The following is a 26,861-nucleotide window of genomic DNA, read 5'->3' as shown; positions in this document are numbered from 1 at the left end:
GGTACCACATTGAAAAATGTAACTTGATATTTAGGAGCGTCCGCGCAGAGCGCCGATGCGTATGTGGGAATTGAAGCGGATTAATGTGGGACAGGAGATGTGAGACTATCTCTTTTCGTCAATGGATGCTACAGCTGCGTGTTTGCTTTCAACATTTAGCTTGTAGTAGTAGACGTGCACATTCCACCATGACGTCCTTGATCCACTAATGAAAAGGACGCTTTGATCCTCTCCTCTTTGATCTAGAACTGCTTCATGTCACAAAGAGGGTACAGAAAGTGCTGAAGAATGAATGACTCTCTGTGCCTTTGTGTTGTCATATTATTTGTTATTATTTATTATTATTATTTTTTTTTGTTACTTCCAGGTTGTGTGAACGCTGGCGCGTGTGGCTGCCGCTGCTCACCCGCAGAAAAACGCTGGAAACAAAGGCCAGTGCGTGGTCGTGATGTGATGTTCAGACGTCAACTGAAGTTTGCAGGCACATGTTGAAGAACATTTACAATTCATCTCAAAATGTCACTCAAAAGCCAGTAATGGCCAACTTGTGGTGAGTGGCCTTTGCCACCGTGTTGAAAGTTATGATATTAGCTTCTCCGTTTCAGCTGTTGAGGAGATAAATAAGGGGGAGCCTTGGCTTCGTTTGCCAACAGTTCCGCCCTCGAATGACATGGCCGTTTAATGGACAAACAACACCTCCGGACAAGTTGTGTCCATAATTTGTAAAATCACTTCAAATGACTTCTACTGGGGCGGCCCGGTAGTCGAGTGGTTAGCACACCGACTTCACAGTGCAGAGGTCGCTGGTTCGCATCCCGGTCCGGCCTCCCTGTGTGGAGTTTGCATGTTCTCCCCGGACCCGCATGGGTTTTCTCCGGGTCCTCCGGTTTCCTCCCACATTCCAAAAACATGCATGGCAGGCAGATTGACCACTCCAAATTGTCCATAGGTGTGAGTGTGAGAGTGACTGTTGTATGTCTTTGTGTGCCCTGCGATTGGCTGGCAACCAATTCAGGGTGTCCCCCGCCTCGTGCCCGAAGACAGCTGAGATAGGCTCCAGCAACCCCCGCGACCCTAATGAGGAATAAGCGGTACGGAAAATGAGATGAGATGAGATGAGATGAGGTGACTTCTACTGAGCGCATTTTACAAAGATTCCACCGCATATAGCTATATTTTACGTTTTAAGACTTGCGCTGAATATTCAGGAAGTCTTGTTTTCAAGTTGGTGACAATTCCTGACGTGATGTCACGTCAGGAACGCCCCTGACCGAGAAAGCGACACACAATGCATTTTGGTTACTTTGTTTGGTATGAAAACTTTGTGTCAATCAATGTTGATGGCGAAATTAGAAGGAAAATACAAATAATGCGATGGTGAATAACGTTGTGTGTTGCACCAAGACCAATTGCGGTAACACCATAAAGAAGTGGACACAAATTCCCAGCAGACAAATCAGCCCATTTCCAATGGCGCTTGTGCGCCATCTTTGCAAATTTCCCCATTGTGGGACGAATAAAGGTTTTCTGAAAGGTTATCTGATCTCGTGCATTTTCAGGGACGCTATATTGGAGTCCAGACGGCTCAAATTGAGACGGAAGGACTTCTGTAATCGATTGCAAACATTAAATTTTCCTCTTCAGAACTACAGTATTTGAATGATATTCATAACTGGATGAGTAACAAGAAAGCATCTTCTCCGAATCTGAACTCTCTGAAGCCATTGTTTTGATTCTGGAGCAAAGCAAAACGTTGTGGCGTGACGTCACGAACTGGGGGCGGGACTTTCTGAAAATCCCTAGTTCGGAGATCATTTCGTGGCAGTTTTGGGACACTTTAAAGGACAACCGACTAATACCTAATACATCAGAAAAACGTTTTATAGCATTTAAAATACCCAAAACACGCAGATATGATATTTTTATTCAAATGCAAAACACCAAAAAGTCAGAAAGTCAGAAAGTCGTCTTGCATTGCTGCAGAATAAAAACAAAGGCTTCAGATTCGGAGAATATGCTTTCTTGTTACACATCCAGTTATGAATATGATTCAAATAGTTCTGAAGAGGAAAGCATACATGTTTGCAATCGATTAAAAGATTTATTCCGTGCCATTATGAGACAACATTGAGGGGAGTTGTCTCAACGAAAAAGAGGCACAAAATGGCGACCTCATGTGGCCACCTCCGTTTCTACTGGCTGATAAATTCCTTATATGGAGCTTGGATGCCCTCTTGTGGCGGCTTTTGGGTGCAACACAAGGTCCCCGGACCAAACAAGTACAGCAAAATACATTGACGTGATGGAAGGACCTACAATGCGTCTTTTTTCGGTCAGGGGCGTTACTTTAGTGAAGTCACGTACGGACGCGTCACCAACTCAAAAACAAGACTTGCTGAATATTCAGCGCAAGTCTTAAAACGTAAAATATAGCTATATACGGTGGAATCTTATTAAAGTCATTTGAAGCCATTTTACAAATTATGGACACAACTTGTCCAGAGACGTCGGTTGTCCTTTAAGTCATTTTTATTGGTGTTTTGCATTTTACTAAAAATATCAGCCTGCGTGTTTTGGGTATTTTAGATGCTATAAAACGTTTTTTCTGATGTCAGTTTGGAAACATAAAATTATGTCGGTTATCCTTTAAGTCGTGGGCCCCACGTTCGAAACAACCGCTGCCAACGGCTTCCGCAAACCAACTCGCACTTCGTTACAACCGCGCGGCGCTGCCAACGGCCGACTTTGTGTGACGAGGCGTGTCTTGGGTGTTATTTTAGAGCACCTCCAAAAAGGTGAGGTGGGATTGGCTGTTTGCCTTTGATCTTTACGGGGTCTTCTCGATCGCCGATGACGTCGAGGCTTGGAAACGCGCTTCATCGTCGTTCGTGTCCCCCGCGCGTCATTCAAACCCCAAAAGGGAACGTTCGCGTCGGAGGAGACCGTTGACCAAGTTGAGTTGTTAGGCGAGAACAAACGGGGTTCTGGTCGCGTGCTTTCCTGTCGCGCCGCTCCACCTGCTCAAAGTGGACGAGTTCAACATCGTCGAACAATCTCTACTCGTGATGTGTCGTTCGCGAACAAGCCGGTTTTTAGAGTCTGATCTCTGAAGTGAACGAAGAGAGGTTCCTCACAAGGAGCCGTTAATGGGAGCCGACTTTTTTGTCCTCCCCCCCCCCGTCTTCAGTGAAAGCCGTACGTGATTGGTCGATATCCGTTTTAGAGGAGGGAGGGGAGAATTACAGACACACTCAGCAGTGAGGAGACGGGGGGGGGGGGGGCGTTAGGGTAAACAGGTGGACAAATGTTATCACATTATGCTGTTGTTATTATTATTCAATTATTATATTTTTTACTAGTTGGCATGATAGCATTATTAATATGAAAAGCAAATTAGTGACAGCTGATCATCAGACCAGAGTAACCTCGGGGAAAGGGAAAGTTAGTGGATGCTCTCTGTGCACATATAAATCAAGCCATATAAATAAAAATATTTGATATAGGTTATTTTTTACATGAGTAATTCGTTTTTTCCGTAATTTTAAATTATTTTTGGTAGTTAGTAAATTTAAAACAAACAGAGGAGCCATAAGAGCTGGATTATTTTAGTGAGACGAGCCAAAATAACCAACTCTCTAAAAAGAGCCGGAATTCCCCTCGGGTCGGTACCTCGCGGCTGCGGCCCCGATCACATTCGAGGTACCAAGAGGCTCGGAGTGGACAGGTAAAATGCAGACGTGACATTGCAAGCATACCCGCAGTCGCCGGTGAACTTGCCAAACAAGCCGGTTGCAAGTCTCCGCTGAGAAATAAAAGCGGACGTCCTTCGAGCGCGTCGCCGTCCCCGAAACTAAGCGTCTCCTCAGACAACACTCGCTCGGCGTGAGAAATCTGTTTGCGGGTACCCGCGCGTCAACTTGCACGCCGCGACGGTGGTCATGGAGACGCGGTCACGTGCCGACTGACACCTGGAAGCGCGCCGCGCCGAGGAGGGCGCTTGAAACACTCGCAAAGAGCCCGGAGGACATGGGAAAACGAAGGGAAACTGGGAGAAATACAAAAACGAGTCCGCAATCTTTCACGACTGCCGTTTTATCCAAGCAGTGTCCGTTAAAGTCGGACGCGGAAGATGCAGGAACCCCATCCCCCCCTGTAACTGCCCAGTCAGCAAAATTGGTCTGGCCCAGCTACGTCTCACACACGGCTGGGCACTCAGCTTGTGTGTCTGCTCAGACATGAAAAATTCGAGAGAACATTGCTACCCACCAGTCCGAAACCTTCACTTTTGTACAGATGACGGCTGAAGAAACCTTCTCATCGATGGACCACTCCTGTACGACTGAGAGCTTACACAGACGTACCCACCAGTGGGGCATCCTGTATCGTTTCGACACAGTAACACACTGTATTGACACTATGTTGACACTGCGTTGCTGAATACTGACACCTGGTGTACTTGCAGGAAACATTTGGCAGGGTCTTCTGACCTGATCTGTCAAACCAATTTTATTCAATTCCATTGATTAGGCATTTGCATTCACATTATTTTTACATATACGTAATTTCATTAAAAAATTATTGACATTCGAGACGCAGTTGATACAACGAACTTTCGTTATGTTAACTCGGCCAATGTGAATATTAACGCTCACCTGCCCGTCATTCCGGCCACCCCCAGCATCACCCGTTGACATTAAAGATTATAAAAAATGATTTGTGATATCCGAACAACGTACAAGGCAATCGTGGCTGTGGAGGACATTCCAACAAGCAAATCCTTCATTGCGAAAGAGTTTGACGTGCAGCAGAATTGGATTGGATTGGATTGGATTTGCCTTTATTAGTCTCGCAGTGGAGAATTTTAATACTTAATAAACGTAAGTAATGTAAACGTTGCAGTTTTTGTTTTCCATCCATGTATTTAATTGTGTTTCATTCAGATATCTTTATCGCTTGCAAAAATCACGGTTTTTCATATGTTTGTACATGTTTGCGTTTGTGGTTTCGTGTGAATAGAACGTCAGGAGTTTGCATTGGTTGCATTTTTGAAAGGAAATAGTCATTAAAAAAGTGTAAAGACGTTTTTATTTTATGCATAAATTTATTTTTCACTTCACTACTGTACAAAAAGCATGCTAGATACGCAACCCATGAACCCAATGATAAAATTACATGCCATCAATGAGCTATAACGTAGACTTTGAAGTCCTGTTTGTGATGTAATATAGGGAAAGACATGGCCATTTCATGGTAAGATCAGAGCATTGTCAATAAATGGTGAGTATAGTTTTGCTTTTTTGATTGTTGCTGTGCTGATGACCATTTTGTGTTTGGGAGCCTTTTACTGAGCGAGTTGCTTGTTCTGTAGCCACAAAGGGACATACCCAAAACACGCAGGCTGATATGGTGATGTCACGCAAGTCGTCTTACCTTGCTCAAAACAATAGGCTCACGGAGTTCAGATTCGGAGAAGATGCTTTCTTATTACTCATCCAGTTATGAATATGATTCAAATAGTTCTGAAGAGGAAAGCATAAATGTTTGCAATCGATTAAAGGAGTCCTCCCACATCAATTCGAGCCGACAATGACAGCAATGTAGTGTCCCAGAAAATGCACAAGATGGCGCCCAAGCTCCGTTGAAAATGGGCTGATTTGTCTGCTGGGAATTTGTGTCAGCGAGTATAAAATGGTAGTCTTGGTGCAACACACAACGATTCACCAGCGTGTTATTTATGTGTTTTTCTTCTAATTTCGCCATCAACACAGATCAGAAGTTTTCACAAAGTTTTCAGACGAAACAAAGTACCGCAAAATGCATTGTGTGTCGCTTTCCCAGTCAGGGGTGTTCCAAATGTAACCTCACATATGGGATCGTCATCAACTCGAAAACAAGACTTCCTGAATATTCAGTGCGAGTCTTAAAACGTAAAATATAGCTATATGTGGTGGCATCTTTGTAAAATACACTCAGTAGAAGTAATTTGAAGTGATTTTACAAATTATGGACACAACTTGTCCGGAGGCGTCGGTTGTCCTTTCAGGATAGTTTGAATGCAATGAGAACATCTGTCTGAACAAGTGAACATCTGTCTAAATGCCTAAGTAAAAGTGTTGTGAATGACAATAGACTCATTGTAATGAAAGATTTTTATTTTAAAAAAAGTTTCTTCAGAGTTTTGTTATTCAGTTTATTTCTTTTTTTGATGCAATTTTCCCTGCCTTTGAGAAGATCCTCTCACAAGGCATTGAGGAGGTCGGTGTGCACAACACCTGTGTGGCCAATATAAATAGGTGAGGGAACGTTGCCTCCATGAACTTCCAGTGTAAGAGCGGGTCTTTCGTTCGTGCAACGTGTCCTGCTGACATCTCGCGCTGCACCTCTGAGTGCTTCAACAGTGGTTCCGGTAGTGGTCACGTGACTTTCTTAAAGTGGTACGCGCACCGACACGGGGTTTGCCGTGGAAGCTCGGCGCACGCATCGACGCCTCGGTGTCGCTGGACCCATCACTACTACCCACGAACGCCACCAGAGTACAGGCAGGGAAATCAACGCAACAAAAAGTGCCGTGTGGGGGTTGCGCGCAGAGACTGAAGAGCCAGTGGATATGACCTTCGATTTTAGCTGTTCGACCAACTGGCTACTGGTGAGCTCGCTGGACCGCCATCTTCCTGAGGCGTCGAGGGCGGGTCATCGCCCTAGTCGGAGGCAGAGTTAGCCTCCGGCCGCTCACAGTTTTCTCCATCTTCCTCCCGAGGATAGAACTCTGGGTACCTCTGCATGCACTCCTGCATGTTACGGAAGTGCTGGATGCACTCGGAGCCCTTCACCTCCTTCTGACTGGCGTTAAAGCACGAGAAGGCCTCCTTAAACTGGGTGCCACAAGGTCCGCTGGCCATGCCACCGAGGTACGGGCAGTTCCAGTTGATGTCACCGTTGGGCAGGATGAGCCCTACAGACGCGCGCGCAAACACGCACACACGCACAGACACACACCCACACACACACACACACACACACACACACACACACACACACACACACACACACACACACACACACACACGCACACACACACACACACACACACACACACACACACACACACACACACACACACACACACACACTAGTGATAGGAATTCCGGCTCTTTTCAGAGAGCCGGTTCTTTTGGCTCGGCTCACCAAAAAGATCCGGCTCTAATGGCTCCCCAGTTCGTTTTTTGTTTTTTTGTTGCTTAAATTAACTAACTACCAACAATCATGTAAAAGTATGTGAAAAACGAATTACTGAAGTAAAAATTACACTATATCAAATATTATATATGGCTTGATTTATATGTGCACAGAGAGCATCCACTAACTTGCACTTTCCCTTTGGTTACTCTGGTCTGATGATCAGCTGTCACTAATTTGCTTTTCATATTAATAAGACTATCATCCCAACTAGTAAAAAATATAATTGAAGAATAATAACAGCATAACGTGATAACATTTGTCCATCTGTCTACCCTAACCCATCCCCCTTATCCTCACTACTGCGTGTGTCTGTAATTCTCCCCTCCCTCCTCTACAAATATCGACCAATCACGTGCGGCTTTAACCGAAGACTGGGGGAGGGGAATAGAGGACAAAAAAGTCAGCTCCCATTTTCGGCTCCTTGTTTGGAACCGGCTCTTCGTTCACTTCTGGGATCCGGCTCGTTCGCGAATGACACTACTGGACCAACCTTGCTCCTCATACGGATCGTGTGGATCGTCTGCAATCAGCTTGGCGTTACTCGGCGCCTCATTGTCCTCCTTGGTCACAAAGATAACGCGATCTTTACCTGGAAACAACGCCCAACGATGGGACATTCCGTCACGACCAATTGGTCTCGATAACGCCAAGTGTGCCAGAACAGAAAAGGGTGTACAAACGGCACCCAGATACTGCGCCCCAAATCCAGGATGAACCCAGTCAATGAGTAAATCGCTGAGCGAGTCGGGATGGTATCGGTGGAACGTCAGCTTAGCCTTAGCCGGACAGGAGCACGGCGACATAGCACACACGCGCGCACTCCGGCGAAGGTAAAAACGGAGATTTTACCTTCTTGCCTGCAGTAAGACATGTCTGCTATTCTTGGCGTCCGTCCGCCGATAGGAAAGGCGAAACAAAGGGGGAGATTTCAACCGACTGCCGGCTCTAGATTGATCGCCTTTCACTACATCAGGGTTCAAAATTTTCACGCGGCGCGGGTTGATGACGCCACTGGCCCAGCACTACATATTTTGTACTGTAAGATCAGAGCATTGTCATCAAATGGTGAGTATAGTTTTGCTTTTTTGAATGTTGCTGTGCCAATGACCATTTTGTGTTTGGGAGCCTTTTACTGAGCATCTTCATCTTTATTAAGTTCATAGAGTTGCTTGTTCTGTAGCCACAAGGGGACACAAGGCAGTGTCTTCTTGTGCTGGTCCCAAGCCCGGATAAATACAAAGGGTTGTGTCAGGAAGGGCATCTGACGTAAAAGCTTGGCCAAAACAAACACGCGAATAAAACCTCTGAAGATGGAGGACACTGATTCGCTGTGGCGACCCCTTGAAGGGAAAAGCCGAAAAGAAAAGACTTAAATCTCACCCAGCAGGTGTACGGGAGGGGGCGGGTTTATATCACATATATTTCACTGCAGTTTCCGTTTTGTCTCTCTTCTACTTGTTAGCAGTTGGAATAAAGACATACTCCAATCGACCGTGTGTTCTCATTCCTCAACTGCTACACTGGTGACCCCGACGTTCGAAATTTTCATGGCAGCAGACGAAGAGATATCTCCCACGGCCATGCCGCCACGACCGGCGCCTCACCTCGCAGCTGCCGCCTACGCCGCGAAGCTGCCCGAGTTTTGGAATAGCGACCCGGCTTCGTGGTTCCAACATGTGGAAGCGCTTTTCCACCTACGAGGCGTCACAACAGATGAGCCGAAATATTATCTGGTCGTGGCGTCTCTCAACGAACAGACGACTCGTCGTGTGCTGCCTCTCTTGCGTGCACCTCCACCGAGCGAAAAATACGCAGCGCTCAAACACCTGCTGCTCCGACGGTTCACGTTATCGGCCTCTGAGAGAGCAGACAGGCTTCTTTCTCTTCCCGGACTCGGCGACGGAACAGCAGTGGACCTGATGGACAAAATGTTGTCGCTACTAGGTTCGGATGACGACGGATTCCTGTTCCCCCACATGTTCCTTCGCCAGCTACCGGCCTCTGTGCGCGCCGTGCTAGCCAACTCGACGTGCCTAGCCACCGGCGACTACCGAGGTTTGGCTGAAGAAGCGGACCGGGTGCTTCTGGCGACACGGAGGTTCGCCGTGCAAGGCGTGACGGCCGAACCCCTCGGCGGAGCGGCAGCAAACATCGACCCGACCTTAGTAGCCGGAGTGGTCACGCGGAAGCGACACGAGAAAGCCCTCTGTTTTTTCCACCAGCGGTTTGGCGCCAAGGCCCGACGCTGCACACCACCCTGCACCTACGAGGCTCCGGGAAACGCCAGCTCCAGCACCCAATAGCGGCCGTGGGTGCCGGCAACGAAAGCGAGCTGCTTTTTATCACAGACTCCTCATCAGGTAGACGTTTTCTGGTGGACAGCGGGGCACAAGTAAGCCTGCTGACGTGGTGGATGTGGGCCTCCCCTGCGCGCAGCTAACGGCTCGCCCACCGCCAGTTTTGGCACCAGGTCGGTAACTGTGTGTTTCCACGAACGAAAATTCGAGTGGGACTTTATTGTGGCCTCGATTACAGTTCCGATAATCGGCACGGATTTTTTATGCGCTCATGGACTGCTTGTGGACATTGTTAACCGTCGTTTGATTGACGCCATCTCTTTCACCACTTTCCCATGTGAGGCTGGAGGGCTTGGAGCGTTGACGCACACAAATTATTTAACTTCAGGTAACGTTTATGAACGCCTGCTGACCGATTATCCGTCGCTAACCACACCCGCCTTTTCCAATGCCGATACAAAACACGGGGTACAACATTTCATTCCCACGGTTGGCCCGCCAGTTTTTGCCCGCGCTCGTCGCCTCGACGCGGCAAAATTGGCAATGGTGAAAGGGGAGTTCGCGACGATGGAGCGTTTGGGCATCGTGAGGCGTTCCAACAGCCCGTGGGCCTCACCATTACACATGGTGCCCAAAAGTGACGGTTCTTGGTGGCCGTGCGGTGATTTTCGTCGGCTTAATAATGTAACCACACACGACCGTTACCAAATTCCGCACATCCAGGACTTTTCCGCACGTTTGGCCGGAGCCGTGATCTTTTCCAAAGTTGATCTCGTTCGCGGTTATCACCAGGTTCCGGTACGGGCAGAAGATGTGCCAAAAACTGCAGTAATAACCCCTTTTGGCCTCTTTGAATTCCTCTGTATGCCTTTTGGCCTGAAGGGGGCGGCACAGACCTTTCAGAGACTGATGGACTCAGTCTTGCGAGGCCTAGATTTTGTGTTCGTCTACCTCGACGACATTCTTGTGGCCAGCCCTTCACCAGAAGAACACCTGTCGCACTTAAGGATGGTTTTCAAGCGTCTTGATGCGCATGGCCTTATCGTCAACCCTGTGAAGTGCCAATTTGGTTTGCCCAAGATCGATTTCTTGGGGCACCGCATTTCTCCACAGGGTGCCATCCCCTTACCCGCCAAAGTGCAGGCTGTGGTGAATTTCCCCCGCCCAGCCACAGTTTAAGCTTTGCAGGAGTTTTTGGGCATGATAAATTTTTACAACCGTTTTCTTCCTCACGCAGCCGACCTCCTACAACCCGTCTACGGCGCCTTGAGAAAAAAGAAGGCTAATGAACCCGTCGAGTGGGCCCCGCAACGAGTGCAGTCCTTTGAACGAGCCAAGGAAGCTCTTGCGGGTGCAACTCTTCTGGTCCACCCGATCTCAACCGCACAGGTGGCCTTAACTACCGACGCGTCTGATGTTGCCGTAGGGGCGGTGGTTGAGCAGCTTGTGGAGAACGAATGGCAGCCCCTTGCATTTTTCAGTCGGAAGCTGCAAGATAACGAACGCAAGTATAGTGTTTTCGACAGAGAGTTGTTAGCACTCTATCTTGCAACGCGCCATTTTCGTTTCCTCCTCGAGGGGCGCCGGTTCACCGCCTACGTAGATCATAAACCCCTTACATTCGCCATGTCCAAGGTGACCGAACCGTGGTCGGCCCGACAGCAACGGCATCTAGCGGCTATTTCCGAATTCACAACAGACATTCGGCATGTGGCCGGCAAATGTAACCCTGTGGCCGATTGCCTGTCACGCACGATCGTTCGTCCAGTCCAGCTCGGGGTGGATTTTTCAGAGATGGCCACGGCCCAATCTGAGGATCCGGACATCCACGAACTCAAGGCAGCAGGCACAGCCCTGAAACTGGAGGAGGTGGCAGTGTGTGAAGGGGGTCCCGCTCTCCTCTGCGATGTGTCTACGGGTCGCACTCGTCCCGTGGTTCCACAGGAGTGGCGTCGGCGAATTTTTGATTCAATTCATTCCCTTTCACACCCTGGCGTCCGGGCGTCAGTCAAACTACTTGGGGCCAAGTTTGTCTGGCCTGGGTTAAGAAAGGACGTCAGGAAGTGGGCAGCTGCATGCGTGGCATGTCAGCGCACCAAAGTCCACAGGCACACCCGGGCGAACCTAGAAACTTTTCCGATTCCGGCCAGGAGATTTGACCACGTCCATGTGGACCTGGTCTGGCCCCTCCCTCCTTCGCAGGGTTGCACACATCTCACTATGGTCGATCGGACCACTAGGTGGCCGGAAGCTGTCCCCCTGTCCTCCACAACCTCGACAGACATGGCCCGCGCATTTCTGTCATCCTGGGTCGCACGTTTCGGCACGCCGTCCGATATCACTTCGGACAGAGGCCCCCAGTTTGTGTCCGAGCTCTGGTCGGCCATGGCGCAGTCCTTGGGTGTGCAGGTACACCGCACTATGGCCTACCACCCACAGGCTAACGGGATGTGTGAACGTTTCCACCGGTCACTTAAAGCCGCGCTACGGGCCGCACTATCGGACAGTAACTGGGTTGACCGGCTTCCGTGGGTCCTGCTTGGGTTACGTTCAGCTCCTAAAGAAGACCTTAACGCCGCTCCGGCAGAGTTAGTACTCGGTCAGCCACTCCGCATCCCTGGTGAATTTCTGCCTGAAGCTTCGGGTGCACCTTCTTTTCCCCTTTTGCCAGGGGAGCCCCTGGCTCCAGCACCATTTCACCACGGCGTCCCCAAAACATTTGTTCCGTCTGCTCTTAGGTCAGCCCGTTTCGTCTCCGTGCGTCATGATGCCCACTGCTCTCCCCTCCGGCCGCCGTATGATGGCCCGTTTAGAGTGCTCGAACACGGGGAAGAGTTTTGTGCGCGATATGGGTGGGAGAAGGGAGGGCATTTCAATAGACAGACTCAAGCCGGCTCACATAATTGCAGGCGAGGACGTTTCGCCGGCCCAGGTCCCACGTCGCGGACGCCCTCCAAAACCTCCAGCCTCTCCGCGGCATGCCAGGGTTGAGTGTCGTTCCCCCACTCAGTTCTCACCCGGATCACCTGCCCGAGCAATTTCACCTTCACCACGGACTGCATAGTCGTTGTGGCAGGCTGGTCAAGCCCCCTGCAAGATTTTCGCCTTGACTGTCCTTCTGGGTGTTCTGGGGGGGGCTGTGTGGCGGGCACTAGGACCAGACATCTCACCCAGCAGGTGTACGGGAGGGGGCGGGTTTATATCACATACAGTAAAGTCTCGTTATATCGATATCGGATATATCGATAGTCCCGGTTATATCGATACTATTTCTATGCACGCACGGAGAAAATTACATGCAAACAGGGTCGGATATATCGATAGTCCCGGTTATATCGATATTTTTTCGGACTCCCTTGAATATCGATATAACGAGACTTTACTGTATATTTCACTGCAGTTTCCGTTTTGTCTCTCTTCTACTTGTTAGCAGTTGGAATAAAGACGTACTCCAATCGACCGTGTGTTCTCATTCCTCAACTGCTACATTACCAATTTATCATTTTGAATGTCATAGTTAACACTGACACACAGACACGTACACGCAAAAATGTCGGATGGGGGCAGGGGGTTCACGATGTTTACAATTAAGTTTACAACTAGTCGTTGTGATATTCTCGTGGTTATTTTAATGTTAAATGACTTTTAATCGCTTGTATTCTGTATCGTTTGGTTTAAGACTTTGAAGTTCTGTTGTTGATGTAATGTAGGGAAAGAGATGCCCATTTCACGGTAAGATCAGAGCATTGTTCTCACACGCCTTTGTGTGCCTGCCAAAAATTGCTCGTTAGTCCGGGGCTGAGGAAAAGGAGGAGGAATGACTTATCTCCTGCGTGGACAGGCTGGCCACCTGTCTTAGCAAAGAGTGGGTCTATAAGATGGGGTTTTCCTAAATATTGGTTAGAGTCTGCTGTGAACTGTGCACGAGTGTCCAGCTTTGGGTTTTCCAGTCCAGATTACTCTACAGGGTGTATTTGCCGGCTCTCCGCCCTCTGTCAACGGTAAGGTATACTATTCTGGATCTTAACCGTGATGTTGGGAGTCTTTACGTGGGGGCATAGAGGTGACAGTTTGTGTCTAGCGTAATTACTCATGATCGGGAAATGCTGTAAATTGCTGTGTTTTATCAATAAATACGTATTTTTATATATATACAGTCGTTATTTGTGGTCATTTCTCTGCTGCGATCTCTCCGAATCTGTAACAAGGCAATTTTTCATAAAACAGCGTGTTACCGCAATTGGCTGCGACACACGATTCACCATTGCGTTATTTATGTAGTTGTCCTTCTTATTTCGCGATCAACACTGTTTTCACACAAAAATAAGTATAATAAGTAAAATGCATTGTGTCGCTTTCTCGGTCAGGGGCGTTCCCTCCGTGATGTCACTTAGGGCATCGTCATCAACTCGAAAACAAGACTTCCTGAATATTCAGCACAAGTCTTAAAACGTAAAATATAGCTACATGCGGTGGAATCTTTGTAAAATGAGCTCAGTAGAAGTCAATTGAAGTGATTTCACAAATTATGGACGCAACATGTCCAGGTGTCCGTTGTCCTTTCAGGATAGTTTGAATGCAATGAGAAAGTGAAGGCAAAAGATTTCCAGTTGTTGGAAAACAAACTTTAATAACAATTATGTCTGTTACATAAAAGTAAAAACCAAAATGAAGCATTTTCTTTGCATCCATATCAAACAGACCCACTGTGCAGTTTTGTTCAGTGATTCAGTCCGGGAATGAAAAAAAATCAAGACGGTTCAGACGATCACTTAACTTGACCAGCAAATGGTGGAGGACAAAAGCACTTGCATCCAACCAACTGAAGCGAGGACCAGGGTGAATATAAACGGCCCATCATTGAGAATACAAACGTCGAGAAAGTGGACAACTTGCCCAAGATAACAGAAAATTTTGTTCATACTCGTCACATCTCGCAAACAAATCCCCATCCAATGATAACATGGCTTTCCTTAAGACATCCAAATGTCTGGAATTCTTCATTTGTCATAATCTTCTTAGTGGAAGAAAATGCCCCATGTGCGCACACATTGAGGGAATCTTCCGCTGATGAGAACAGTTGATGGGTTAGTCGAGCGCACCGTGATTGATAAGATGGAAAAATGTCCTGGCGACAAATACCAAGTTGACCGCCATGAGAAAACTCAATGGGGTCTCTTGCTAGACAGACAAAAAGGTATGAAATAATTCATCCGCAATCCAACATGAACTGATAAGTGCGAGCTGCTCCCCCCCCAAAAAAAAAGACGGAACCCACCAGAGTGATGCGGTACGGAGGTGTTGCAACATGGTCAACTGGTCAAACATGGCATTTTCTAGAAGAGAAGCGCCCCCATGCTCCCCACTTCACTCTGCTCTTTCACAAAGATCTCAAAGTACTGGTAGATGATAGTGACAGCCAGGAGAATTCCCGTGCCTGAACCGATGGCGCCCAGGAAGTCGGCCATGACAGAGAGGCCTCCGATACAAAGGCCCCCAAAGGCAGCAGCGGTGGGGATGTATCTGCAAACGGGAAGCACCATTGACTGGCGAGTGATGATGCAGAGATGTTTCCTGAACCTCACCTGTTCAGCTCGTGCACCATCGAAGTCTCCCGGTGTCCCCTCATCACCATCTGCTGCTCTTTTAGCTGCTTCGCCACCTGACGCACAGCCACAAAAATGAGAAAACGTGAAAGCAAGCCCCCGGCGAAGGGGAGACTCCCCCCGGCACACCCGCACATGAGACGCACGTCTTTCGCGGAGGATCCCGAGACTTCGATCCAGGTCTTGGAGAAGAAAGCGCAGGAGCCCAGCATGAAGACGATGTAGATGACGGCGTGGACCGGGTCATCCAGAACGGAACCAAAGGACTCCGGAGGCGACAGGTAGTAGCACAGCCCGCCCACCGGGTAGGCTCGGGCTGGCCCACCGGTCGACGTGTCCTGCGTAAGGAGGACAAGAGGCGGATGGCAATGTGAGGTGGGGTCGAGCGCGGGTGCTTCGGGATTCCACCCCCTGACCCCAACTTACTAGTGACGGGATTTCCGGCTCTTTTCAGAGAGCTGGTTATTTTGGCTGGGCTCACTCTTACGGCTCCCAAATGGCTCCTCAGTTTGTTAGTTTTTTTTTGTTTTGGTTTTTTTTTTTTTGCTTATAGGACAACCAACGCCTCTGGACAAATGACTTCTACTGGGTGTATTTTAAGATTCCAGCGCATATAGCTATATTTTACATTTTAAGACTCGCGTTGAATATTCAATTCAGGAAGTCTTGTTTTTGAGTTGGATTTGGATTTTCCTTTATTAGTCTTGCAGTGGCGAAATTTACATTTCACAGCAGCAAAGGATGAAATAAAAACAAAATACATGCTGCTGCTCCTTTCTCCAGTCTGTCACAGTTATTTAGTGCTATCCAGAGTGATGTAGTTTGTATTCCTGACGTGATATCACCCCAGACCGAGAAAGCAACACACGATGCATTTTGGGTACTTTGTTCTGAAAACTTCATGTAGATCTGTGTTGATGACGAAATTTGAAGGAAACCACATAAACAACGCAATGGTGAATCATTGTGTGTTGCACCAAGACTATTTGATACTAGTTGACACAAATTCCCAGCAGACAAATCAGCCCATTCTAAATTTGAGTCCTGATGGCTCGAATTGATACGGAAGGACTTCTTTAATCGATTGCAAACATTTATGCTTTCCTCTTCAGAACTATTCGAATCATATTCATAACTGGATGAGTAACAAGAAAGCATCTTCTCTGAATATGAAGCCATTGTTTTGATTCTAGAGCAAGGCAAGACGTCCTGGCGTGACATCACAAACAGGGGGTCGGGACCTTCTCGCCATCTCCGAGGTCATTTTGAAGTAGTTTTGGGACACTTTAAGTCATTTTTATTGGTGTTTTGCATTTGACTAAAAATATCAGCCTGCGTGTTTTGGGTATTTTAGATGCTATAAAACGTTTTTCTGATGTCAGTTAGGAAACAAAAATGGTGTCGGTTGTCCTTCAAATTAACTAACTACCAAAAATTATGTAAAATTATGTGAAAAACGAATTACACATGTAAAGAAATACACTACAGTGGTACCTCAGTTCTCGAACGCCTCAGTGTTCGAACAAATCGGTGTTCGAACAAAATATTCCAGATATTCTTGCTTCGGCGCTATAACATCAATCGGTGTTCGAACGCCAATACGACGCGTGAGTGCGTACGCGAGGGTGGGGAGCTGAGCGGCGCACGGGCCAACTGTTGTCGCTAGCGGACGTGCTGCGTTTTGCTCTAGCGTTTAATATAGGTGTACGAAGAGTTTTAGCCCCTAATCATGCCTCCAAAGAAAATAAGTGCTGCTTAAAGTGACAAAAGAAAAGTAGTGCGTACAACTATTGCATTTAAGAAAGAAATAATCACAAAGTATGAAGGAGGTGTGCGAGTGTCTGATCTGGCGAGGGAATACAGCATGGCGAAATCTACGATCAGTACGATATTAAAGACTAAGGAGGCTGTGAAATCTCGTGATGTGACTGTGTGCGTGAGAGCAAGTGTCATTGGATAGATATTTTAAGAGAAAAGAACATCCTGTAGCAGAGTCATCCGAAGCTGTCACCTTCCGAGCGAGAGTGACGGCAGATGACTCGTCGGAACGTAGTGGAATGTTTGGGATCCCAAAACAGACACGTACTACCCAAGCAGGATGTTTATTCACAAATCAAAGAAAGCACAGCGAATAAGAAGGCAGGGGGTGATCCGACCCGCTTACTACGCCAAAAAGCAAATGGCACACAAGGGTGCAAAATTACGCAATCCCGGAAGATGACATAAATTTACGGGACGTGGGGAAAATACCTCGGACCGGATACACTCGGGCATCGAAGGAAGAGTTCAGGTGCGGTGGCGAGTTGAGTCAATCATCCGGCATTGGCGAGGTGATCGCGAACCGTATAAATGCCCCGTGTCCGTGATTAGAGAATGACAGCGGGTGGAGAACGGCCGGGAGAGGCAGCCCCCCGCCCCCACTGTCAACTCGCAAGTGACAGGAGCAAAGAGGTGGTTTCAGTGCTCGAAAAAAAATGGATTTTCGGACAGGGTCCTGGAACGAATTATGGTCGAGAACCGAGGTACCACTGTATATCAAATATTTTTATTTATATGGCATGATTTATATGTGCAGAGAGAGCACCCACTAACGTTTACTTTCCCTGTGGTTACTCTGGTCTGATGATCAGCTATGACTAACTTTTCATATTAATAATGCTACCATATCAACTAGTAAAAAACATAATAATTGAATAATAACAGCATAATGTGATAACATTTGTCCATCTGTCTACCCTTACGTCCCCCCTCCCTCCTTCTCCTCACTGCTGCGTGCGTCTGTAATTCTCCCCTTCCTCCTCTACCACGGATATCGACCAATCACGTGTGGCTTTAACCGAAGCCTGGGGGCGGGGAATAGAGGACAAAAAAAGTTGGTTCCCATTTCCGACTCCTTGTTAGGAACCGGCTTTCTTCGTTCACTTCAGAGATCCGGTACTAAGAAAACGACCGACACATAACTAAAACTTACAGACCACGTTCCCAGGAGGTTGACCAGAAAGTTGCCGCTGAAGCGCGTTGACAGCATTTGGGAGATGACGTAGAGGTTGGAGACCAAGGCCGACTGCAGGATGATGGGAATGTTGGAGGTGTAGAACAGCTTGATGGGGTAGGTGTTGTATTGGCCGCGGTAGCGGGCCGACTTGATGGGGAGGTCCACCCTGAAGCCCTGATGAAGTTTCGGCAGACGCGCAACATCAGTCCATTTTGTGCCTGCCCAACCAGTGCAAATCTCTCCATTTCTTGCTTTTCTGTCTTTGCCAAATTACCCTGTTGCTCTTTTTTGGTTTTAATAATAATAATAATCAGCATCATAATACATGTCATTTCTAAAAGCCTTTCAAAACTCTCAAGGTCACTTTACAGTCACAGCTTTTCTGTGGGTGAGCAGCAGCAGCCACACGTGCCAGCGTTCACTCAATCAATCCACTCATAGAAAGCTAACTAGCCAGCTAATAGATCGCTAATAGCTTGCTTGCTAGCCAGCCAGATATCTAATAGATAACTTGCGAGCCAGCTACATAGCTAATAGATGATCCGTCTGTGTAAGCTCTCAGTCGTACAGGAGTGGTCCATCGATGAGAAGGTTTCTTCAGCCGTCATCTGTACAAAAGTGTCACTTTTGTACAGATGACGGCTGAAGAAACCTTCTCACTAATAGATGATCATAATAATAATAATAATAATAATAATAATAATAATAATAATAATAATAATAATAATACATGTCATTTCTAAGCGCCTTTCAAAACTGTCAAGGTCGCTTTACAGTCACAGGATAAGTTTCTGTGGGTGAGCAGCGGCAGCCACGTGCGCCAGCGTTCACTCAACCCAATCATAGAAAGCTAACTAGCCAGCTAATAGATAGCTAATGGCTAGCTTGCGAGATAGCTAGCGAGCCAGCTACATAGCTAATAAATAATAGTAATAATAATACATGTCATTACTAAGCGCCTTTGAAAACTCAAGGTCACTTTACAGTCACAGGATCAGTTTTTCCTGTGGGTGAGCAGCGGCTGCCACATGCACCAGCGTTCGTTCACTCAACCTGCCGTGTTGTTTTGGCCTCCGGAAGGCGACAATGCATGCGACACTTACCTGGAAGTAGATGACCACGGCAAAGACAAATACGGTGGCGATGAGGTTCATGAGGTTGGGCAGGTTTTGCCGGTAGAAGGCTTCTCGCAGGGCCCGCACCTTGTCCGTGCGAGTGGCCAGCAGATGAAAGAGTGCGATGATGGCGCCCTCAAACTCAGTCCCTGCGCAAAGCGGAGGACGGCTATTTCAACCTTCGTTCAGGGAGTGCCCGATTGGCGGCCAGACCTCGTCCGGTGTTGACGGTGGTGGGGCTAAAAGCCTTCCAGACAATGGTCTCGCAAATGTTGGTAGCAATGAAGAGAGAGATGCCCGAGCCCAGGCCGTAGCCTTTCTGGAGCAGCTCGTCCAGCAGCAGGACTATCAGACCTGCAACAAAGAGCTGAACAAATCGAGACACCTTCAGCAAACGCCGACCAACTCTGTCTTCAGACTCCTTACACCACAATACAGTGATACCTCAGTTTATGAACCCCTTGGCTGACGAACAGTTTACAGTTTACGAACGTTACATTTATGAAAATTTTACCTTGGCATAGGAACTATTTTTTTGGGATACACACGGATCTGCCAAAATGAGTGATGTTGTTCGCGAACGAGCGCGTTCTGGCAGCCGACTGTTTTTTGTCCTCTATTCCCCGCCCCCAGTCTTCGGTTAAAGCCACGTGATTGGTCAAGAACGCAGCAGTGAGGGGGGGGGGGACATTAAAGAGACAGGCAGACAACAGAGAGAGACTGATAAAATGGATAGAAAACAGCGAAATTTGGACTTGTTTCAACTTTGATAGTTCGAAGGCAGAGTGTAGACTGCAAGGTTAAAATTCCCATCAATCAGGCTCCACAAATAACCCGCACAAGCCATCTGTACACTTGATGCAAAAGGCTATCAACCCAGCTAAACAGAACACAATTGATGAGGAACTAGATAAAATTATCACAGAGGAAGCACCTACAAGGGATCATTCCTGAAGATGGTGAAAGAAGGTTACGTTCCTCATCAAGTGTTTAATGCTGATGAAACCGGTCACTCCATTCCATCAAGCCATCAACGACTTTATTATACAGTACAGTTTATTTCTTTAATTATAATACCATAGCACATTTACTATACATAAAATAAGGTATATTTTGTGTAGTTTCAAGGCTTAGAAAATTAGAAAGTAGAAAATTATGTTTTATGGGGACTTGGGAACGGATTATTCTCATTTTAATGGTTTCCTATGGGAAATACATTTTTGGGAAACTCACTTTTCAACTAACACACTGTCTGCGAACCAATTAAGTTAATAAGCCAAGGTATCACTGGTTCATGGTTTGTCGGTCCAACCTTTGTTTGTTTATTTGGAACTAACACAACAGGGGAGTGACAAGCAAGAATAACTTAACGTCTATGAATTACATTTTTTCTCTCCAAAATGGACACTTCGCACTGATCGGCACCCAAGAACGAGAAACATTTGCTGATGTACTCAACTTTTACATTTAAATGCAACATCTGTGTGGCTGGATTAGCATCACCGTACGCATTGTCAAACCTTGATTGTTTTTCTCTTAAAGGACAACCGATGTCTCCGGACAAGTATTTTTCTCTTAATTTATCCGCCGGGACCAAACGATAGGTGAGGGCTGTAAACTAATGGCGCCTCTTCAAAATCATTCTAGAGTGAGCAGGTTCGAGCAATCGTGACCCTTTTCACCTGGATGATGATGAGTAAACAGATTCCAGCACCCATCTCCGAAGGGTCCCCATACATGCCAGTCATGACGTACACGATTGCCTGCCCGATGGTGATGATCATGCCAAACACTGCGACAGTGCGGAGGAGTAGAAATTTACAATAGCGTTGCCCACGACGAATGAACCGGCATCAGACACTAGCTCTGGGTTACACGTACATTTCTGGGCACCATTGAAGAGAGCGCGGTCCTTGGGGGTGTCTCCCACCTCAATGATCTTGGCACCAGCAAGGAGCTGCATGATGAGGCCCGAGGTGACGATGGGCGAGATACCCAGCTCCATCAGCGTACCTGAAGACGCAAACAAAGTCAGCACTCGAAGGCCGCAGGCCACGTAGTCATCCCTGACACAGACAGACTTGGAAAAAAATCCAAACACAGATTTTGTCCAAGCACCTCTGTTGGAAGCCAGAATGACTCGCATCCAGTAGAAGGGATCTGCCGAATCCGAGGACATGATGCCAAAGAGGGGAATCTAAGTGTGAGAAAGAATTAAGGGTTATCAATTAGAAGGTTTCTTCAGCCGTCATCTGTACTTCTTTGAAAGTGTTGGACGTTTCACTTCGTATCCAAGAGGCTTCGTCAGCGAACTAAAATCTTTTGCTGGTAGTTTTGGCCCTATATATATATATCCCTACTGTCCAGACGTGGCGGTGCCAGTCTCCGCTATGATTGGGCCCTGCTCTCAGGTTGGGGGAAACAGAGGAATACTCCCTGCGGCTACACTGATTACTTCTATTGTCCTGACTGATTACTTCTATTGACCTGCCTGAGTATGGGGTCTACGACTGGCCTGATTGCCCCATTTGATCTGGTATCCCCTCATCAGCATAACTAAGCCTAGTTTACCTAAGAAGTCGTTTGTAGGAACGATCCAAATTTAACCTCACCCCACCATGGCGATTTAGTGAAGGGTTTTTCTTTTTTATGAAAATAGCTTCTTTTACTCCCCTCTCAAACCATCTATTTTGTTTCGCTAAGATTTTAATCTAATTGTCGTCAAATCAGTGGTTGCTAGCTTTTAGGTCAGGGGTGGGCAAACTTTTTGACTCGCGGGCCGCATTGGGTTCTAAAATTTGACAGAGGGGCCGGGCCAGGAGCATTTGGAGGGAGTGCTTGGGCCGGAAATACTAAACCTAAAGCATTAAAGGACAACCGACGCCACCGGACAAGTTATGTCCATAATTTATAATATCACTTCAAATGACTTCGACTGAGCATATTTTACAAAGATTCCACCGCATATAGCTATAGTTTAAGTTTTAAGACTTGCGCTGAATATTCATGAAGTCTTGTTTTCGAGTTGATGACGATCCCCATGTGACGTCACGTTTGGACCGCCCCTGACCGAGAAAGCGACACACAATGCATTTTGGGTACTTTGTTTGGTCTGAAAACTTCGTGTTGATCTGTGTTGGTGGCGAAATTAGAAGGAAAACATAAATAACGCCATGGTAAATCGTTGTGTGTTGCACCAAGACAACTATTTGATATTCGCTGACACAAATTCCCAGCTGACAAATCAACCCATTTCCAACGGAGCTTGGGCGCAATCTTCTGCATTTTCTGGGTGCTACATTGCTGTCATTGACGGCTCGAATTGATATGGGAGGACTCCTTGAATCAATTGAAAACATTTATGCTTTCCTCTTCAGAACTATTTGAATCATATTCATAACTGGATGAGTAAAGAGAAAGCATCTTCTCCGAATCTGAAGCCATTGTTTTGATTCTCGAGCAAGGCAAGACGTCTTGGCGTGACGTCACGAACAAGGGGGTGGGACCTTCTGAAACTGGCCATTTCCGGATTCATTTTGAAGTCATTTTTATTGGTGTTTTTCATTTAACTAAAAATATCAGCCTGCCTGATTTGGGTATTTTAGATGCTATAAAACGTTTTTCTGATGTCAGTCGGAAACAAAAAAAATGGTGCCAGTTGTCCTTCAAATGTAGTGTGTACAACCTCATAGCACAGTAAGAACACTACAACCCAATTTATTAACTGTCTTTCAAATGTGAAAAATATCCCTGATTAGTTAATAAATTCGTCTCAAGGAATATGGCGTTTACATACTATTTCGCAGATACTTGGAGGAGGAAATGGAAATAGATTAAAATAACATATGCACTGTGATTTATCAAGATTGCGTCTGTTTTTAATAAGTTTTCATTGAAGGGGCAAAGTTAAAGAAATCAATATTTATTGAAAAATGGAATCACTTTCAACATTCAAAACGTATTACACAACGAAATATTCAAGCTCAATAATACCTACTTGTGAGCCACTAAGGGGCTTAGTGGCTCGTAGGAAGCAATGCAAACGTTGCATTGTACACCACAATGACAATCGACTACTGCAGCAAAATCTACAGCCATGCACATTTACCGTAAACTAAGGACGGTAGTATTTGTAGTAGGTACATTCTTGATTTTAAAAAAACTTTACTTTGTGACAATGTTTTTAATGTGATTTGTTGTTTCATCGTTTTTTAAGTTGTGAAAAATGGGGCAGGCAACTTTTCACTTACCTGCCCTGTTGTCTGCTAACTTTTTGTCATGAGTTTCAGGCACTGTTTTTACTATACTTTGGGCAAGTTCGGCGGGCCGGATTAAAAAGCCTAATGGGCCGTATGTGGCCCGCGGGCCGTAGTTTGCCGATGTCTGTTTTAGGTGCATATGTACTGCAGAATGAGGCCCACTAGTATTATCCCTGCGATGTTGATAGTCTTTTTTTTTGATAATTTGTTTAGTCTCCCCAATGTATTGCTCTTTACAATTTTCATTTTTACAATGTATTGAATAAACTACATTACTTTGTTTTTCATTTGGCAGCCTATCTTTTGGATGCAGTAATTTTTGAAGCATTTATTGGTTTGAATTAAGTAGGAATTTTGTGTTGCCAACTGACTCATAGTTTTTAATAAAGCCCTGCAAAGTAAGGTACTGTTATTCACCTCCTTTTAGTATCTTCAGAATCTTTGGTTTTATTCCCTATTCTTTTGTTTGGACATTAGTTAAAAGACCATTAAGGGTAACCACAGTTAGTGAGTCTTCTTCTTTTCCTTTCGGCTTTTCTCTTCAAGGGGTCGGCACAGCAAATCAGTGTCCTCCATCTTTAGAGGTTTGATCCGCATGTTTGTTTTGGCCATGCAACCCTCTGTATTTATCCGGGCTTGGGACCGTCACAAGAAGACACATGTCCCTTTGTGGCTACAGAACAAGAAACTCGCTCAGTAAAAGGCTCCCAAACACAAAATGGTAATAGGCACAGCAACATTCAAAAAAGCAAAAAATTATACTCACCATTTGAATGCATTTGAACAGAATACTGTACGCAAATTTAGCAATTATACAATGAATAAAACAACATTTAGGTAATTATTTATTCAATGTTTAGAGCGAATTTGTTAGCTTTAATGAAACGTTTTTAACCATTTATTTTGGTTTAGTTTTAATTGATTTTAGTACAAGTTTGACCTTTTTAAAACATGTTGACAACAACAACAATAAAAACAATAAGAGGAAAGAAAAATAACTTACATGCATGTGTACATGCACATACGCAGACACTCACTTTCAAGCTGTTGTTGGGCCTGCAAGTTCATCACAACTAATTAACCAGCTTGTGTGTTTGTCCTTTCTGCTCTGATGTTATCCAACTGACTGAAAACCGTAAAGACTATACTTTGTTACATGCTCCTCTCAACAACTGATTCTGCCCCTCAAACATCTACACACACAAAAGCGCGCACACACACATACACCATTGCATGCAGTGGGGCAGATGGTTGGCTGTCACCCAGGATATTTACCATTGACACCATTTAATCTGATATTGTGCATAGAATACTGTTTTATCCACCCTCCTCCCCACCCCTTTCAATTGTGCTGCTGTAAAATGCAAATTTAGTGAGTGCTCCGAAATAAAGGGTTATCTGCCACAAACAAGACAAAACCCACATTGACAGACCCGAGGAAGGTCGAGAAAACTAACCTGGCAGCACACCAGGAAGATGAAGAGTGTGATGGCTGTCCATAGTACTTTTTCTCGAAATTGAATCTGAGATACATGTTAAAGAGAATTAAAATGAACGGCGCATGATACTGATGGTATGCAAGGAACAAACGAGCGAGTGGCTTACCTTTCTTTCTGGTTTCTGAATTTCAGGTAAGACCGCACAGAACGGTTTGATGACCTCCAAAAATTTAACTGCAAAAGAGCGATACTGTAGGTATAGAACAATCACGGCAAAGTCCGCTTTCGCGCATTTTCGATACAGCGCGACCTGTCGTAATTCTACGTCATCACTCGGCAAGCGGCTGCCACACGAACCAAATGTAAGGTCTGGTCAGCGTCCAGATGGTATAGGGATTGCGTTGCTTCCCTTTTATTTTATATCGCTAACAGAATAATCGGTGATTGAAAAAATACACCAACGCCACTTCGCTTGCGAGACCTGGACATCTTACGAGGTCACCTAGTGCCAACTCCCATCGAGACAGACTTTGACAGCTTTTGATTTTTTTCTCATTTCATGCCTTTCGGGCGCACCGTTGACAAATGGGTTTGCAAAGGAAAAAAAGCGAGAGAGCGATCTATTATAAACAACCTGAATGTTTCACGACTTTAGCATGTGGCTAGTTGGCATCCACTCAAACGGGACGCGCAAATTACTTTCCAGCAGCAAAGTGTGTGGTCAGATAATGGCTTAGATGTTCGGAATGGCTCTGGATCGTGACACGTCATTTTAGTTATTCAACATCTCGACGTAGATCTGGATAAAAACTTGACAATTTTCTCTGGCGTACGCTAGCTCGACGGTTAGCCAATTAGCACGCCGTCCATTCGCTTCACGTTTTCAAAAGAGCAACCGCAGGAATGGCCATCAACATTTGGTGGTATGGTGGGGGAATTGCAATAATCAGCACGTACTTCCCATGGTATCCTTGTGTCGACTCCGCGAGTGAATGTTACCAGTTGTCGTGATGCCTTGAGTCAGTGCGACTCCATCGAGCAGCTCGTAGAGAAAAGAGCGATCGAGAGACACGTCACCACACCAGCCGCTAAACACACGTCACTGCTTTGCGACGTGTGTGTTGAAGAGGGGGTGGCGCTCGTATCTCAGTAGTCAGACTGTCGAATTGCATCCACTGCCAATTAAATGTATAAACCAGCCATTCGTTGCATTTTGTGAAATAGAAATCGGATTTGCGACGAGGATGTCGCTACGCCCAAAGAGGGCGCGCTTACACTAGTGTGCGCTCTAAACACACGACGCCGGCTGGTACGCGAAGAAGACACTTCCTGATAAACGCTCTTGCTATCTACTTCCGCGTTGGGGAAAATATCGCTCAAGTCACCGTGGGAATGTCAGGCGTTTTCAGCGTCTCCATTTCCGACCCGCTTTATACTAGCAAGGTCGGAAGCACCCCCGTAGCTCATAAAGCAGGTGGCCCACGCAGTAGTGATGGGAATTCCGGCTCTTTTCAGAGAGCCGGTTCTTTTGGTTTGGCTCACAAAAAAGATCCGGCTCTTATGGCTCTCAAATGGCTCATCAGTTAGTTAGTTAGTTTGTTTGTTTGTTTGTTTGTTTGTTTTGCTTAAATTAACTACCAAAAATCATGTAAAATAATGTGAAAAACGAATTATTCATGGAAAAAATACACTATCTCAAATATTTTTATTTATGTGGCTTGATTTATATGTGCACAGAGAGCATCCACTAATCGTCACTTTCCCTGTGGTTACTCTGGTCTGATGATCAGCTGTCACTAATTTGATTTTCATCATAATGCTATCATACCAACTAGTAAAAAATATAATAATTGAATAACAATAACAGCATAATGTGATAACATTTGTCCACCTGTCTACAATAACTTCCCC

The 26,861-nt window shown here is 46.1% G+C and overlaps 2 protein-coding genes across 3 annotated transcripts; both read right to left on the bottom strand.

The window, feature by feature from the left end:
• Positions 1-6,134: 6,134 nt before the first annotated feature.
• LOC148890869 (mitochondrial intermembrane space import and assembly protein 40-B-like) lies at positions 6,135-8,633 on the bottom strand. 2 transcript variants are annotated; one of them, XM_089010087.1, is made up of 4 exons: positions 8,089-8,633; positions 7,730-7,828; positions 6,775-6,952; positions 6,135-6,698 (listed from the first exon to the last, which is right to left on the bottom strand). In XM_089010087.1, exons 1-4 carry the CDS (start codon positions 8,108-8,110, stop codon positions 6,641-6,643), a joined length of 357 nt encoding a protein of 118 aa, XP_088866213.1. In that variant the 5' UTR covers positions 8,111-8,633; the 3' UTR covers positions 6,135-6,640. The 2 variants fall into 2 exon arrangements, with proteins under 2 accessions (XP_088866213.1, XP_088866212.1); XM_089010086.1 differs by having other exon boundaries at positions 6,135-6,952; positions 8,089-8,623.
• Positions 8,634-14,817: 6,184 nt separating this feature from the next.
• On the bottom strand, positions 14,818-26,371 carry LOC148890868 (protein transport protein Sec61 subunit alpha-like 1). The gene is made up of 12 exons (XM_089009960.1): positions 25,908-26,371; positions 25,117-25,184; positions 24,969-25,034; positions 21,371-21,449; positions 21,134-21,265; positions 20,935-21,044; positions 19,466-19,619; positions 19,241-19,401; positions 18,114-18,311; positions 15,289-15,480; positions 15,122-15,198; positions 14,818-15,059 (listed from the first exon to the last, which is right to left on the bottom strand). Exons 1-12 carry the CDS (start codon positions 25,912-25,914, stop codon positions 14,873-14,875), a joined length of 1,431 nt encoding a protein of 476 aa, XP_088866086.1. The 5' UTR covers positions 25,915-26,371; the 3' UTR covers positions 14,818-14,872.
• Between the last annotated feature and the right edge of the window lie 490 nt (positions 26,372-26,861).

This window comes from Hippocampus bargibanti, linkage group LG12, assembly GCF_051943395.1.
Source record: "Hippocampus bargibanti isolate YZ-2025 linkage group LG12, ASM5194339v1, whole genome shotgun sequence".
Classification (NCBI taxonomy): domain Eukaryota; kingdom Metazoa; phylum Chordata; class Actinopteri; order Syngnathiformes; family Syngnathidae; genus Hippocampus; species Hippocampus bargibanti.
The sequence above is the reverse complement of the archived record's forward strand: the minus strand, read 5'-3'. Positions and strand labels throughout refer to the sequence as shown.

Excerpts from the sequence above, each read along its gene's own strand:
- LOC148890869 (XM_089010086.1), bottom strand. The coding sequence starts at position 8,110 with ATGTCTTACTGCAGGCAAGAAG. Across the intron at positions 7,829-8,088 it reads GTCTTACTGCAGGCAAGAAG|GTAAAGATCGCGTTATCTTT; the intron begins GTAAAATCTCCG and ends CGTTGTTTCCAG. Across the intron at positions 6,953-7,729 it reads CGATCCGTATGAGGAGCAAG|GGCTCATCCTGCCCAACGGT; the intron begins GTTGGTCCAGTA and ends GCGCGTCTGTAG.
- LOC148890868 (XM_089009960.1), bottom strand. Across the intron at positions 21,450-24,968 it reads TCTTCCTGGTGTGCTGCCAG|ATTCCCCTCTTTGGCATCAT; the intron begins GTTAGTTTTCTC and ends TCTCACACTTAG. Across the intron at positions 15,060-15,121 it reads ATGGTGCACGAGCTGAACAG|ATACATCCCCACCGCTGCTG; the intron begins GTGAGGTTCAGG and ends TCCCGTTTGCAG.